This window comes from Vombatus ursinus, unplaced genomic scaffold (genome assembly GCF_900497805.2).
Source record: "Vombatus ursinus unplaced genomic scaffold, bare-nosed wombat genome assembly UNPS02014774.1, whole genome shotgun sequence".
Lineage (NCBI taxonomy): Eukaryota > Metazoa > Chordata > Mammalia > Diprotodontia > Vombatidae > Vombatus > Vombatus ursinus.
This window is the reverse complement of record NW_020954552.1, coordinates 545,896-561,255: the sequence shown is the minus strand read 5'-3', so window position 1 is coordinate 561,255 and position 15,360 is coordinate 545,896. Positions and strand designations below refer to the sequence as shown.

The 15,360-nt window shown below is 36.4% G+C and overlaps 1 protein-coding gene across 3 annotated transcripts in view; it reads right to left on the bottom strand.

The window, feature by feature from the left end:
- Positions 1-15,360, bottom strand: part of KIAA0825 (KIAA0825 ortholog) — a 523,337-nt gene that overhangs the window by 319,997 nt on the left and 187,980 nt on the right. For all 3 annotated transcript variants that reach the window (XM_027864280.1, XM_027864281.1, XM_027864282.1), the window contains one exon: positions 9,848-9,958. In XM_027864280.1, coding sequence (XP_027720081.1) covers positions 9,848-9,958 — 111 coding nt within the window. The remainder of the gene's footprint in view (positions 1-9,847; positions 9,959-15,360) is intronic.

Here is a 15,360-nt window from a genome sequence, read left to right as displayed (position 1 = left end):
ACCACATATGATACTGTTTATCCTTTGTTAGGTCAAGAACTCTTCCTTTATCCAATGTTGTGAAAGGGTACAGCTAGGTCCTGATTAGTGCAAACAATGAATCTTGTGGAGTGATAATATTATTCAAATTCACATTACTTAAAGTTATAATTATATGTAAGATATGGCAAATGATTCCAGTCCAATGGAAATATGCAGTATGATGAGACTAGATAATGGGATTCATTATTCACACTAATCAGGGCCTTACTTTATCTCCTCCTTCCCAGGACCTTATTATATCTTCTCCCTCCCTCCTCTAAGTAGTTCATGATGTGATCTTTTATATCTAGGTCATATATCTATTTGCAACTTATTGTGGTGGCATGTTTGACTAAACTTAATTTCTACCAGCCTGATTTCCTTTATTTCTCAGTAGTTTTTGTTGCATATTGAATCATTTGAATTTATTGGGTTTTATTTTAGTTTATTGAACATTTAGCTACCATGTTCATTTGCTTTTGGATCTAAAATGTTCCATTGATTAACTGTACTGCTTTTTAATCAGTATCAAAACTTTGATGATTACTGCTTTATAATATAGTTTGAGTGCTAATACTAATAGGCTCCCTTCCTTCTGACTTTTTTTCATTATTTCCCATGAGATTTTGATCTTTTGATCCTAAAGTGGAATTGTTAATTGTTTTCTCTAGCTCTATAAAGTAAACCTTAGGTAGTTTGATTTGTATGGCACTGAATAAGTAAATTAACATAGGAAATATTGTCATTTTTAGTACATTGGCACAGCCCAACCATGAACAAATAATAGCTCTCTATTTAAGATGATTTATTTTTCCCAACAATTTGTGGAAAATAGGCAATAGTTGTTCTTTGAATGCCTGATAGAATTCACTTATAAATCTGTTACCAAGTTTATTTTTCCTTAAGATCTTTTTAATGACTTGTTCAATTTCTTTTTTCTGAGATTGGGTTATTATCTATTTCTTCTTGTGCTTATTGAGGAATTTTAGTTTTGTAAAAATTAAAATTATTGATTTTGTTGGCATACAAATAATCAAAAGTTTCTTTTTTTTTATTATATTTCCCCATGTCCCTCTCTCTAAATCCTCCCAGACAAATGCCATCATAACAGAAGATTTAAAAAGAGAAAAAGAAAGCAGAGAAAAAAATTCAGCAAAACTGACCAAAACATAAAATAATCTGCCATCACACACAATGTTTCATACCTGTGGATTCCTCTTTCCCCCACCTCTGCAAAGGGGTGGGAGGAGGTATATATATATATATATATATATATATATATATATTTTTTTTTATTATCTCTTATTTGAGGCCATATTTGTTCTTTGTAATTTTGAAACATTAATTTTAGATTGATTCGTAGTTCTTTCCATTTCCACTGTTGTAGTCATTGTCTATATTGCATGGAAAGATCTCCATAAACTGATGCAAAGGGAAATAAGCAATATAGACAAAGTAATATCCCATTACATTCATGTACCATAATGTGTTTAACCAATCAATGGTCAAATACAATGCTGTTAGTTCTTTGCTACTACAAAAAAGTCCTCCTATAAATATTTGGAGTGGGGTACACAGAGTCTTTTGTGTCAATAACTGGTAATTCCACTGTTTAGCAGTGGAATCTCTGGGACAAAGGACATAGACATTTTAGCCACTTTATTTGCATAATTCCAAATTGTTTTCGAGAATGGTTGTACTATTTTATAGCTCTACCAACCACACATTATTGGGCCTGTCTTTCCATATCTCTTCCAGTATTAATTATTCTGATCTTTTGGCAATCTTTGCCAATTTGGTAGGTACGAGGTAGAACCTCAGAGTTCTTCATTTCTTTAATATGGTTGTTATTGGATTCTTTTCTTATCTATTTGTTCATATCCTTTTACCACTTCGCCACTGAAGAATGACTTTTGGTGTTATATATTTCTGTAAGTTTTCTATATATCTTGGATACCAAACCCTTATAATAAAAATCTGATACAAAGACTTTTTTCAGTGAATTAAATCCTTCCTTATTCTGGATGCATTTATTTTACTAGTGTAAAAGAGAAAAAACATTTCTAATAATTTTCTTTATTTGCTGAGAATTTTTTTTAATATTGATGGTTTGGTTTCACTCTTTTTTTGTAACCAAAATAGGAAATAGTTCATTTTATTGATTTTAAAACACTTCATTTTTTTTTAGTAATTCTATTTTTTTCTTTAATTTTTGTCAATATCTTCTTTGATTTTCAGAATTTTTATTTTTGCATTTAGCTGGGAATTTTTGATGTGATTTTTCCAGTTGTTTTCAGTGGTGACATGGCCAGTCACGGTTCTGTTCTTTGTCTTTCAGTAAGTAAAATGTGTAAGGATGCAAATGTTCCCATAAGTATGATTTTGACTGCATTTCAAAAGTTTTGGTATGTTGTCTCACTGTTGTTATTTTCTTTAATAAAATTATATATTGTTTCATGATTTGCTCTTTGACCTACCAATTCTTTAGAATTAAATTAGTCTCCATGTAAGTCTGAATTCTCACTTCAAGTATCCTTTATTAATTATAATTTTACTGTGTTATAATCAGCAAAGCACGTTCAAAATTTCTGCTTTTCTGAATTTATTTATGAGGTTTTCATGCCATAGCATAGAGTCATCTTTTGTGTATGTACTACGTTCAGCTGAAATATATGTCTATTCCTTTCTATTCCCACTCAGTAATTTCCAGTCATTATATTTAACTTTCCTAAGATTCTACTCAAGTCTTTAACTTCTTTCTCATTTAATTTTTGTTAGATATCTTTGGGTCTGAAAGGGGCATGTTGAGGTCCCCAGTCATTATTGTTTCCCTCTCCTTGATATTTAACTATCTTTTCCTTATTAATAATACTAATGATAATAGCTAGCATTTATATAGCTAAATAAGTTTTACAAAGCACTTTACAAATATCTCATTTTATCCTCAGGTGCATTACTATCCACATTTTACAAATATGAAAACTGAAGTAAACAGGGTCATACAGCTAGCAAGTCTCCAAGGCCAGACTCAAACTAGAGTCTTCCTGATTCCAGGTCAAGCACTCTATTCACTGCACAACCTAGCTGGTTTTACGTATTCAGATGCTATGCCATTCTATGAAAATGTATCAAGTATTGATATTTCAGTGTTCATGTACATTTAAGTATAATATAATTTACCTATTTATCTCCTAACTATGGCAATTTTTATAATTGATTTCTCTGAGATTGTGACTGCTACTAGGCTTTTTTGAGTTCACCTGAAGCATAATAATCTCTTATCTAACCCCTCATTTTAACTCTAAATTTTTAAGTTCATAAGTGTTTCTTGTAACCAATGAATTGTTAGATTCTGCTTTTCGATCCATTTGACTATTCTCCTCCCTATTATGAGTGAATTCACCACATTCACATTCAGGGCTATAATCATTGATTGTGTATTTCCCTCCATTATATATTCTCAACCTTTTCTTCTCTTTGCCCCTTCCCCCACTTCCTCTTTATAAAAGAGAAGAAGGTGGTGAAAGAGAAGGAATGTGATAAGTACTAGCAACCTAAAATAAAAGCAGCATGCTTCTTCTACTTGATTGCCTCCCTACCTCGCTTTTTCACTTCAAACATACCCCAGATGACTGGTTCTCTTTCTTTCCTTCCTTTTAATTACCCTTCACAATGCACCCTCTGAAAATGAAGTTTGTTTTGCTTGTACTACTCCTTCCTCAACTTTACTCTACCTCTCCACTTTTCCTGTACCTGTTTTCCTGTTAGATTAATGTATTTCTGCATCAAACTCGTGTGTGTGTGTGTGTGTGTGTGTGTGTGTGTGCGTGTGTGTGTATTCAACCCTCCTTTCTTTGGTTCAGATAAGAATGAAATTCCTCTGACCCCCTCCTCCATGCTTTACACTCTTCTTAATGTGCCCCAATTATGAGAAACTGTAAGTTCCAACCCTTTCTTCCTCATTTCTTCCCTAATGTATCCCTTAATTTCCTTGGGGTAGCTAGCAGATAGAGTGTTCGGCCTGGAGTCAGGAAGACTCATCTTCCTGAGTTGAAATCTGGCCTCAGACACTTACTAGCTGTGTGACCCTGGGCAAGTCACTTAATTGTATTTTGCCTCAGTTTTCTCATCTGTAAAATAAACTGGAGAAGGAAATGGCAAACTATTACAGTATCTTTGCCAAGAAAACTCCAAATGGGGTCACAGAGTCAAACATGACAAAAATGAATCAACAACATTTCCTCCTTTATATTTTCTCTCTTAAGGCCATCAAAACAGGACAAAGCACCTTCAGGTCCAGTGTTTATTTAATTTAACTACCTCTGTGACTCTTACAGTTATCAGAATTCTGAAGAGACACTCGTGTTTTTTCCCTCTATCAGACTATATTAGCCCTTCATCATTTTTTAGTCTCTTCCAATAGCTCAAATGAATTTACCTTCATAGGTTTTGCTTGTTCCCAGGGTTTGCATTTTGAAGTTCTACTTAAGACTGACTTTCATTAGGAACGTCTGAAAGTCTTATCTCCTATTAAAGGCCCATTTCTATGGACTCTTTGTCCCTTTAACACTTTTTATCTGTTTTGTTCCTCTTAAGTAGATAATCATATTTCAATCATAAGGCTCATCCTCCTTACTCTCAATGATATCTGCTTCCTTCCATTAGGATCACTTTGCTAATACTGTTGATTTGTGAATTTGTATATAACAGCTAAGGTCATGTGCTTTATTGTTGGCCCCTCTGGAATGTGGTTTTCTGTGTATTATTGGTCCTCTATACTACTATTTTTCTTATCTCAGACATTCTACTATCTATGATAAGTAATCCGGTAAACATATTTATATGCATATATATGCATGCACACAATATATGTTATATACATGCATATATACATACATATGTACATATATACATGGAAAGGCAGTTTTCTCCTTCTCCTGCCTTTTCAGTTTTAAATACTTCTGATGAAGTTTGTAAGACTCCAAGCAAATATATTTTCATTGTCCTATAATCTTAGACTTAATTTCTTCCACCTTCCAAACTCCTGGTGGAAGGTAGGAGTGATTTTTTGCTCTTCAGATCGCTTTTCTTCTATTCTTAGAAAAAATATGTAATTCTCCCTGAAAACCTGGAGAATAGAAGCATTCCTCCAGACCTTTCATTTCTTCCTACAGGAGGATGATCAACTTGTACTTTATGCATAGAGTTGTTATTTTGTGTTGGCAGAAACACAAACATGGTGTATTCTCTGTAGGTCACTGTAAAATTCCCCCTGCCTTCAACATTTGCTGTAAGGAAGACCCTCAGGCCTCTGTCATTCTTGTTAGTAGATCTTGCTCCTAACTCCAGGGTGAATTGATTTGGCAAACTGCCTACTTGCCACATGTGTTAGCTGTGCTGCAGGCAGTTCTGAATAAGGCTTAATTTATTTATTTCAGGCCTCCTACCTTTTCTGATGATAGGATTCTAACTTGCTCAGCTGTCTTTGATTGGTAATTAGCAGATTCCTACCAAACTGTAATGCCAACAGAAACTTGCCTTTAGCAAACTCCAATGCCAAGTCTCAAGCAGAAATATAATTACCAGCAAGGCTTTATGAATGAAAATGAATAAATGACTATGCATTACTAAGTGCTTACTTTGTGCCAAGCATTGTGTTAAATAAAACTATTTACCTATGTCTCCTTTCCTCTTCCTTGGCTTTCAGAATAATATCTATAAAAGTAATGCAAAATAAAGAAAAAATAAAGGAACTGGAATCATTCAACTCAAGGAAGAGGTGTGATACATGGCTTAATAATAGCTTTTTAAAAAATATATAAGAATCTTAGAATCTTATTAATAGTCACAGGTAGGAAGGGCTTATAAGGTGTCAAGGATGTAGCTGTTCTTTGACTTATGACCCAGAGTCATCATTCTGGAGTTCTTTGGTGTACAATGTGCCTAAGACATCCAGAAGCTTGCAAAACAGCCAGATGTGCAAGACTTTTCCAGGGACATACACACACCATTGACACATAAGGAAAGCAACCCAGGTAATGACTCCCCAGATGGCTCTGTCACAAGAAGATTATCACCAGTGAATCTTGCCTTCTCTTCTGTCAACACAATCACTTTTAAAAACACAGCACAGGAGCCAATTTGGGAACCCCTGCCCAGAAATCTGGGCTACCTCTGGTTTTATATCATGTTTATAAATGGCCTTATGGAGTGGCAGAGGCTGATGCTTTTATTAAGGCTCCTGACCACAGCTAATGCCTTCCTGCTCCCACAGGTCAATTGCCTTGCCTCTTTGATTGCAGTGATAATGAAGAGCCCACATCTATAGATTATTACTACACAAATTGATCTTGATTAGGAATGACATACTATTATACTTTGTTGAAAAAGTGTCTGATATATTGTTTAAAATGTACATATGGTTGCTTCAAAAGAAAAGTTACCCTCTTTATATATAGAAATGCCTCTTAAAGAAAGGACTGGCCTAGAGAATTAAGCTGCTTCAATTGCTACATTTTTAAAAACGTGAACATGATAAATACATATCACATTCATGTTACAAAAATGTTACAGTGTGAGGAGCAGAATCTAATCTGATTTAGCAGATCCAAAATGAGATGAGCGTAGAAAGGAAGGCAAATACATAATCCCACTGACAAAGAAATCGTAGGAATTTGAGGTGTTCTTGACTTTAGTTTACAACAGAAATAAGGTGCTAATTAGAAGCAGAGGAAAAAGTCCTATTCAGCAACACCTGTATCAGGCAAAAGATCTTAGAGTGGCATCTAAGGAGAAGAGTTAAAGTAAACAAGTTAGTTTAATGACACCTAAACCTCACTTAGGACATTCTAGTTCTCACCATACATATAACTGGCATTAGAAAACAGTTACTTTAAGTGAATTCAAGTAAGCCAGGGACCAATATTTCATAGTAAAAGTGAAAAACAAAGGTTTGGTTGGGACTCAATCTAAAAAAATCAAGAAAATAAGTCTATCTTATATTTGACAAAATTTTAGGCTATAAATCACAACTACATGATAATTCTTAGAATGAATGAATAATAAATCAGCTTGGTTTTTTTTGGCCTAATTTTTCCAAATAAAATTGTACAGTAATCATCACAATGATAAGATAATGATAATAATAGCAATGTGTAACCTCCTTCACTTACATTTGACTTTTGCTGCACAATCATAAAGAGGGTCATCGTTGCAAAAATACTGTACAGCCTCATCAATTTTCTCAAGGACTTCTCTTAATCTTTTGATATTAAAATAATTTTCTTTTGAAGTACCTACCAATAATCACCAATAATAAGAGATAGAAATAACAAAGACATTAACTAATGGTCCAGAATGGTCAGAGACAGACTCTATTAAAGATGGGAGGGATGTTTGAGAGGGGGCTAATTTTAATCAGTGGTCATCTCAGCAGAGAATAATTCTGTGTTACGACTTTTGCTTCATTTAGCTCTTCCAATCTTGTAGGGAGATAGCATGGCATTGTGGATGGAGAGCCAGCTGTGGGGTCAGGAAGAAATGTTTTCAGTTCTGCCTTTGAAACTGACTGTGTGAACAAGACCTCTATCCTCTCGGTGCTCCCAGGCAATTTTCTGAGATTATAAATTACCCAAAAGCTGCAGATCTGCAAGAATAGAGGGAATGTTCTCACCTGCAGTTCCCTACAACCAATGAAACAGTAGATCTGCACCAAAACCAAACACAAGTATCATTGTAGAGATTTGGATACTGAAGGCTTAGATAATGAGGACCTCGATTTGGGTTACCCCTTCATATTTCAGATATCAGGTAAGCAGAGCAGGTTGAAAGAATAAATCCCCAAACTCCAGACATGAGAGAATGAGTAAAAACAGGTTAGCAAAACGAGATTAAGTTTCATGAGGTTGAAGACCATATTACTGAGGAGATAGGAAACATAGAACAGTGCAAAGATTGCTAAATTTGGAGTCTTCAGAGGTCCTGTTGTCATATTCTGCCTGAGAAACCTGCCCCCTGAGTGAACCCAAGTAGGTTATCAATGCCTCTAGCCTCCAGTTTCCCCAACTGTAAAAGAAGGAGGCTGGACTAGATTTCTAAATCTATAAGCCAATGACATCATAGGTTATGTGATTAATTCTGATTCTTTACTGTAAATAAGGATTTGGATGTTTACTTTCACTTGTATTTTGAAACAAACGAAGTGCCTTTGTTAACACTGGGATGCCATGTTCCTCATTTCTGCTTGTTCATCTCTTACCCTAAACACAGGTCTGACCATGTCATTCCCTGGTCAATGAGGGCCAGGGGCTTCTTCTTGCCTCCCGGATAAAATAAGGTCTTCTTATTTTGACATTTAAAGCTCCAAATCTAGCTTCAGACTACCTTTCTTGACTTACTTCACACAATTCCCCTTCACACATCTACTTAGCAGCCAAACTGGCCTGGGTAGGGATTTCGGCAACTTTCCATTGGCCGACTTGCAGAATTGGGATGCATTCCCTCCTAACTCCCTCTTCTCAACATCCTTAGCTTCCTTCAGGCCTCATCTCTGGTGCTACCTCCCATGGAAAAACTTTCCTGATCCCCTGAGTTATTAGCATTCTGTTCTTCCTCAAATAGTAATTACTTCCCTTTGTATCTTCTCTAGAACATAGCACGGTGCTGTAAACATAGTAAATTCTTAACAAATGTTTTTAGTGAATGAATGTGAAATCAAAAAGCAGAAATACTAAGAGTATATGTCTTGATCATCTAAAAAGGAACTTCTGTACCAGACAATAGCTTTGAGGATGAGCTCTTTGTTACCCAAGGAGAACTTTGTCATTGATTGGTACCTACTTTGAACTGCAGCCAAGTGATTGCAGGGGACCAGGGAAAGAAGAGGAGTGGGTCCAGACCTTTATAGGCTATGGCTAAGCAAATCAATTCTACATGTTAGACTGCTAGGTGTATAGTGGGTAGACCACTGGAGTCAAGAAGACTCAAGATACAGGTCTAGAGTCAGGAAGACCAGTGCCTAGAACATGGCAGGTGCTTAATCAATGCATGTTTCCTTCCTTCTATAAAGTCAATATGTTATGCATATGCATCATATTATAGCCACTGATATTTAGAACAACCAGAAATTTGAGGGAATTGAAATTTAAAATATATATTATTCGATTCTTAGTTACTATTGACAAATCTTTTTCAATTCAACAAAAGGCTCAATGAAAGACCAATGGGTCATGCACTTTAATTGTGATAAGACATTGAGACAAATATGTCAGATTTTTTTCCTTATATTTTTACTGTCCTTTACTTAAATATGAGACAATAGAACCTTACTCTTAACTATTGTCCCAGCTTTTGCTCTATGATCCTATGATTATCATCTATTATGTAGGAAGGTGTTTGCTTATCACTTTCCAATATTTATAGTCTTCCTACTGCTATGAATTTGAGGCCTAAGATATTTAGCTTGGTTGTTGACACTGAACAAATTAACAGATAAATGTCTAATTCCCACAATAATTGCAGTGATAATCAAATGGCTAAGGGAGAAGCTCAAAAGTGGTTGGGGAATTGTCTAAAATGAATTAGATTCCTCTTTTCACTTTTATTTTTTTCATTATGTCACCAAAGCACGAGATGATTCTGAGTTAATATTTGGGCCCTGGGCCTTGGTCTCAATATATTTTAGAAAAGACAACACTTTCTACCTCAATACATAATAATGGCAATGGGAAGCCTTCAGAGAAGATTTTGTATAGTGATTTTTACATCCATGGATACCAAGATCCATTATAACATCAAGAATCACTGTTAGAGTTATTATGACACTCACCTAAGGAAAGAAGGAGAGAAATGTTCTATGCAAGAAATCCAATGTAGCGGTTGATTGAAAGGTAATTCTGAAGAATCTGATGGAAGATCATCAGTGCCATTCTGAAATGCCCTGTTAAAACAGAAATAAATTTTTTTAAGAAATGAAATTGTGAACCATTGCATATCAGACTCCATTAAAACTATTTTTAGAGTTAGCCATTCTTCAGAGCTAACTGCTTAAAGAGGAAACCACATGAAAAACACAAATTGTCTCCCTTGGAAATGTACTACACACGTCAGTGTGTGTCTCAGAATATAGAAAGGCAGATCAGTGAACCCAAGAAAAAAAGGCATGAAAGGAAGGTCAAAGCCTCTTGAGGATCTTTAGGTTGCCTACACTTACAGAGAGTAACAACAGTACTTTTAAATATTGTTCAGTCATGTCTGACTCTACATGACTCCACGTGGGGTTTTCTTGGCAAAGATACTGAAGTGGTTTGCCATTTCCTTCTCCAGCTCATTTTATAGATGAGGAAACTGAGGCAAACAGGGTGAAGTGACTTGCCCAAGGTCACACAGTAAGTATCTGAGGCCAGATTTGAACTCAGGAGAAGGAGTCTTCCTGATTCCAGGCCTGGTACTCTATCAACTCTGCTGCCTGGCTGCTCCAACTTCTAAATGTTAGGAATCAATCAAGGAACATCGATTAAGTTGCTACTATGCACCAAGCACCACAATGTACTGTGCCATTATTCCAAAAGGATATAAGATGAAATTTGATGATTATATAAAACTAAAAGGAGACATATCAGCATTTGTTGCCATTTCCCATCTCAAAGCGTAAAAACTCTCTTCAGTGTGGATAAAGCAAAATTACTTTTAGAAAGCTCATAGGATAATAAATTTAGAGCTGGGAGGAAGAAAGGACATAAGCATTTATTAAGTACCTTCTAAGTGCCAGGCACTATGTGAAGCATTTATAAATATTAACTCGTTTGGTCCTCACAACAACCTGTGAGGTAGGTGCTATTATGATCTCCATTCTACATATGAGGAAACCGAGGAAGACAAAGGTTAAGTGACTTGCCCAGGGTCACAATCTAATAAATGTCTGAGGACAGATTTGAATTCAGGTCTTCTTGACTCCTGGCCCAGCTTTCTATCCTCTGTGCCACCTAGTTTTCCCTAAGAACTTTAGAGCAGACTTTCCAGGTCATTTAGGTTAATCATTTTCTTTTACAGATGAGGAACTGATGCTCTGAGAGGTTGGGATCACCCCTAAGCCACATTTCTATTAAGTATCTAATGGGATTAGAACCAAAGTCTTTGTGTCAAGAAGTCAGGTGCTCTACCTACTACCCTGCTGCCTCTCAGGAAATATGAAATAACTTCCACAAATTAATCATCACTCAATCAAGAAGCAATGAGCATTTATTAAGTGTTTACTATGTGCCAAAGACCACTGCTAAGCACTGGTATTACAAAGAAATGTAAAAACACAAAAACAGTCTCTGCCCTCAGGGAGCTTATATACTAATGGGAAAAAGAACATGTAAATGTGAGGGTGTGTGTGTGTGTGTGTGTGTGTGTGTGTGTGTGTGTGTGTGTGTGTATGGGGGGAAGGGGTTGTCCATATAGGTTAAGTGTATCCACATAGGTTTGTCTAGCTATGGCTCACAGGGAACCATGAATAGATAGATATCTTTAAAGTTTTCTCTGCCTACCTTTCTCTAAGGGACACTTTGATTTCTGCCAGGAGAGGAAGCAGGAGATTGGTGCCAGAGGTTGGCCACTGTGTTTTCCTCAGAGAAAGGATCCTAGGCTAGAATTATACTTATCTGTCCCTCCTAAATATTATTAGTATAGGGGAAATAATTTTTAGGTTCAAGTTACATCCCTGATTGGTATTCCTTAATAGGGAAGTACTCCAAACTATACATCCAAAGTCACATAGACAACAGGAGGTAGGAAGAGGGGAAAGCTGAAAGCACTGGCAGCTTTTGAGCTAAGCCTTGAATGAAAAGGTATGTCAAGACATAAATGTGAGTAGAAAGAGCATTCCAGGTGTAAAGGACATCCAGAATTCATCACCTAGTAGCTAGCCTATTGGTAATATGCCTCTCTTTATATAGGGGGAGTGACCCACCAGCACCATACTGGAAGTCTTTGAGCTTGGCACAACCTGTCAAAGCTTAAGCTCAATTGCCACAGCCTTCAAAAATCCAGCATCATCACCTCTACACCACCAATCTAAGTACTACTTCAACTCATCTTGAAATACAATTATAACACTCCCTCCCTGCACCCCCTTTCTTGCTTTTCATTGCACTTATGATCAAATTCTTTGTGGTAGTGCAGGTTCAACCAGATTACAACATTTCCTTTGTCTTTTCCTACTTCCCAATGTGCCTCTCAGGCTCATGCTACTCCATTTATCCAATTATCTACCTTCCACTTAATTTTTCCCAAGATGTAGCCTAAGCCTGGAATACCCTTTCTTGCCATGGCTTTCTCAGTTACCTCTAAATGTTCAATAAGCTCCTTAAAATCTGGCAACAAAAGAACTTCCCTGTCTAATTGGAAGAAAAAAAGGAAATTTCCCTTGGCCATTTCTGACATAAATATGCAGTTCTCTTGATGATTCTCCTCCATCTGCCACTCAAAAATAGGGTCTTTCCCCTCTGCTTGAATTAAATTTTCTGTTTCTGTGTCTTTCACTGAATGCTTATCCCACACTTAGGGCTCTCCTTTAAATTTTAAGTTCCTTGAGAGCAAGGATCACATTGCTTAACTTGTATAATGCCAAGTGCAACTAAGTACCTAGGGAATGCATTCTGACTGACTTTCTGATTGAAAGTGTCAGAAAAATTTTTAAGAAAAAGATGGACAATTGTTATAAAATGTTGCCCAATTACAATTTTATCTCTCAAGACTATAAGAAAAATGGAATAACTACTAATAATGGAATGTTTTTTTAGTGCCAGAAATTCTCAGAGAATAAACTGCTGGCAATATACTTTTTGCCAGAACATTTCTTCCAGATACCTAAGTTCACTTATTCCTCTGACAGTTATACAATAATACTGGTAATTGTAAGGTTGTTTTGGCTATAAGAAATTTTATGGCAGATGTTTATGGTCTCAGAGGGGTAGGGATCTGTATGAGCATTTAATTCCACAGCAAGATCCCAAATTAGTTTCATTATTCTGGAGAGTATAACAGGGTGAGAATTGATCCACAAGCCTCAATGGAGGAATGAAATGATGAGATAGCTACAAGATATATTCTAATGATGTTTTGCTGTAGAGTTAGAAAGAGGGGGTGCTATAAATAATTCAGAGTAGAAGATAAAATATAATTGTATTAGCTGTAGCATGTTTTCCCCATGAAACTCAATAGCATTTCTATATGGGGAAGTAATTACTCCTTTTAAAAAATAATTAAATGGACTATAGGTTGCACAGAATGATTATTAAATTTCCAAGCCTTCTTCCCAATTCAAAATACAGCAATATCTGAAATCAAGAACTCGAACCACAGAATATCGTGTGTATGGATTCGGTCAACCTTGGCCAAATTACAACGCAGGTAGTTTGCTTTCCTTGTCATCTCCTTATGGCTCCCTTCTCCAACCTCCTTTTACAGATTTTCTTCCACCTTTATCAGCCAGCATGGACGACTCTCATGTTGCCTTCTGCCCCCTAAATCAGACTTGTCCTTCCTGAGCTGTGGTGTAAAATCCAAAGTAGGGGTCCATGACTTGATAGCAAGCCTAATGTGTTACAAGGTCATAAGATACCTTCATATATCTAAGAATATCTACTACAGTATTAAACACACTTTATTTTATGATTGTTTAACCCAACCCCCAGGGTATTTACGCTTTAAAAGTAGCTATTTGTTAATACCTCCCCCTTCCTCCAATTAATCACTAATGAAATTTCAAGCAGTAAATGAAGAGAGGTAACTTTTGTTAAGGGAGAACCTATTTGGTAGTCCTCAATCACAATATGTAGGCAATAGCCTATTCTACTCATGTAAAAGGCCAGCTCTTTTTGGATATATAATTTCATATCACAATTAGAATCAAGGACTATCAACAGTTAATATCTGTAGACAGACCTTGTGTGATTCTAAGTACCCTTTCCTTCCCCCTACTGAGATCTCCCCCCCTTTCTCTTTTCCACCCCTTCCACACTATCACTGCACAAATAGAAGGGCTGATAGGACCACTGGATGTTTTGTATTTTATTAATTTTATGGGTTGCCATTAACCTAAAAAATCATCCAATGACAATTCTTCATGTCAATTTTCTCATGATTAGACTCTCCATATCAAGTTAATACTTGAAGAGAAATCTACTATTACTAGCACCCTAATAGAAGCCTTTTCATTGTAATGAGCACTGTCTCAGGCAACACACTCAGATTTGCCTGTATTGGTTCCTATCAACCCCACATGTGTTGGCTCAATATTCCCTATTGAGGATGATCTGATCATGAAAGTGACTCAGGTCTGAAGGATGTAGGTCCTCTGTTATTTTAAAACGGCAAAGCAATACCCTCCTTGGCTACTGAGTGGAAAGAACCTTTTAAAAAGAAGAAACTATCTTTGTTCTTGCTTTGAGTTTATCCTTTCTGGCAAATAATGCTCTCTATCACCAGACTCCCCATAAGAGCTGGAGGGGGGGCGGGAATGAAGGGGAAGGGTCCTCTTTCTGCTTTCCTTCCCAAGGAGGTAAGTAACTATTGTTCTCAAGGTAGACATCTCTAGGCTTAGAGGCATTTGAAAGGTCTCAAGGTCCAGTGTCCAATGAGGGGATCTGACTAGCAGCAAGGAAAGAAGATGGCATTGAAGAAGACAACCACTAAGAAAAGGATAAGGCCACAGTGGATAGAGCACTGGCCCTGAAGTCAGGAGGACCTGAGTTCAAATTTGGCCTCAGACTAAACCCTTGACACTTACTAGCTGTGTGACTCTGGGCAAGTCACTTAACCCCAATTGCCTAAAAAAAATAAAATAAAAATAAATAAATAAAAGTAAAAAAGAAAAGGAGAAGGCCAACCCCCTGATTTAACTCATCAAAAGACATGGACTTGGAAGGAGACAGCGCCTATTCAACAGTCCTGCAAATATTTAGATGAGGTTTAAGTATTGGCCCCCTGGCAGGTTGTGACATCATACAACAGTCTATCTCTGTCTCTAGTCCTTTGTCCTGGCCATCCCTCATGCCTTTAGTGCACTCCCTTATTACATCCACCTCACAGAGTTCCTCTTTTCCTTGAAGATGCAACTTAAATAAACACTTCTACACTGTCTTTCTTGATCCACCAATGGCAAGTGAATGTTTAAGTTCCTGATATACATAATTTCTTACAATGCAATGAGATTTTATTACATTCATATTCCCAATTGATGACCATGTACTTTCCTTCCAGTTTTTCTACCACAAAAGGTGCTTCTAGGAATGCTTTGCCACAGTATCTATCTATCTATCTATCTATCTATCTATCTATCTATCTATCTATCTA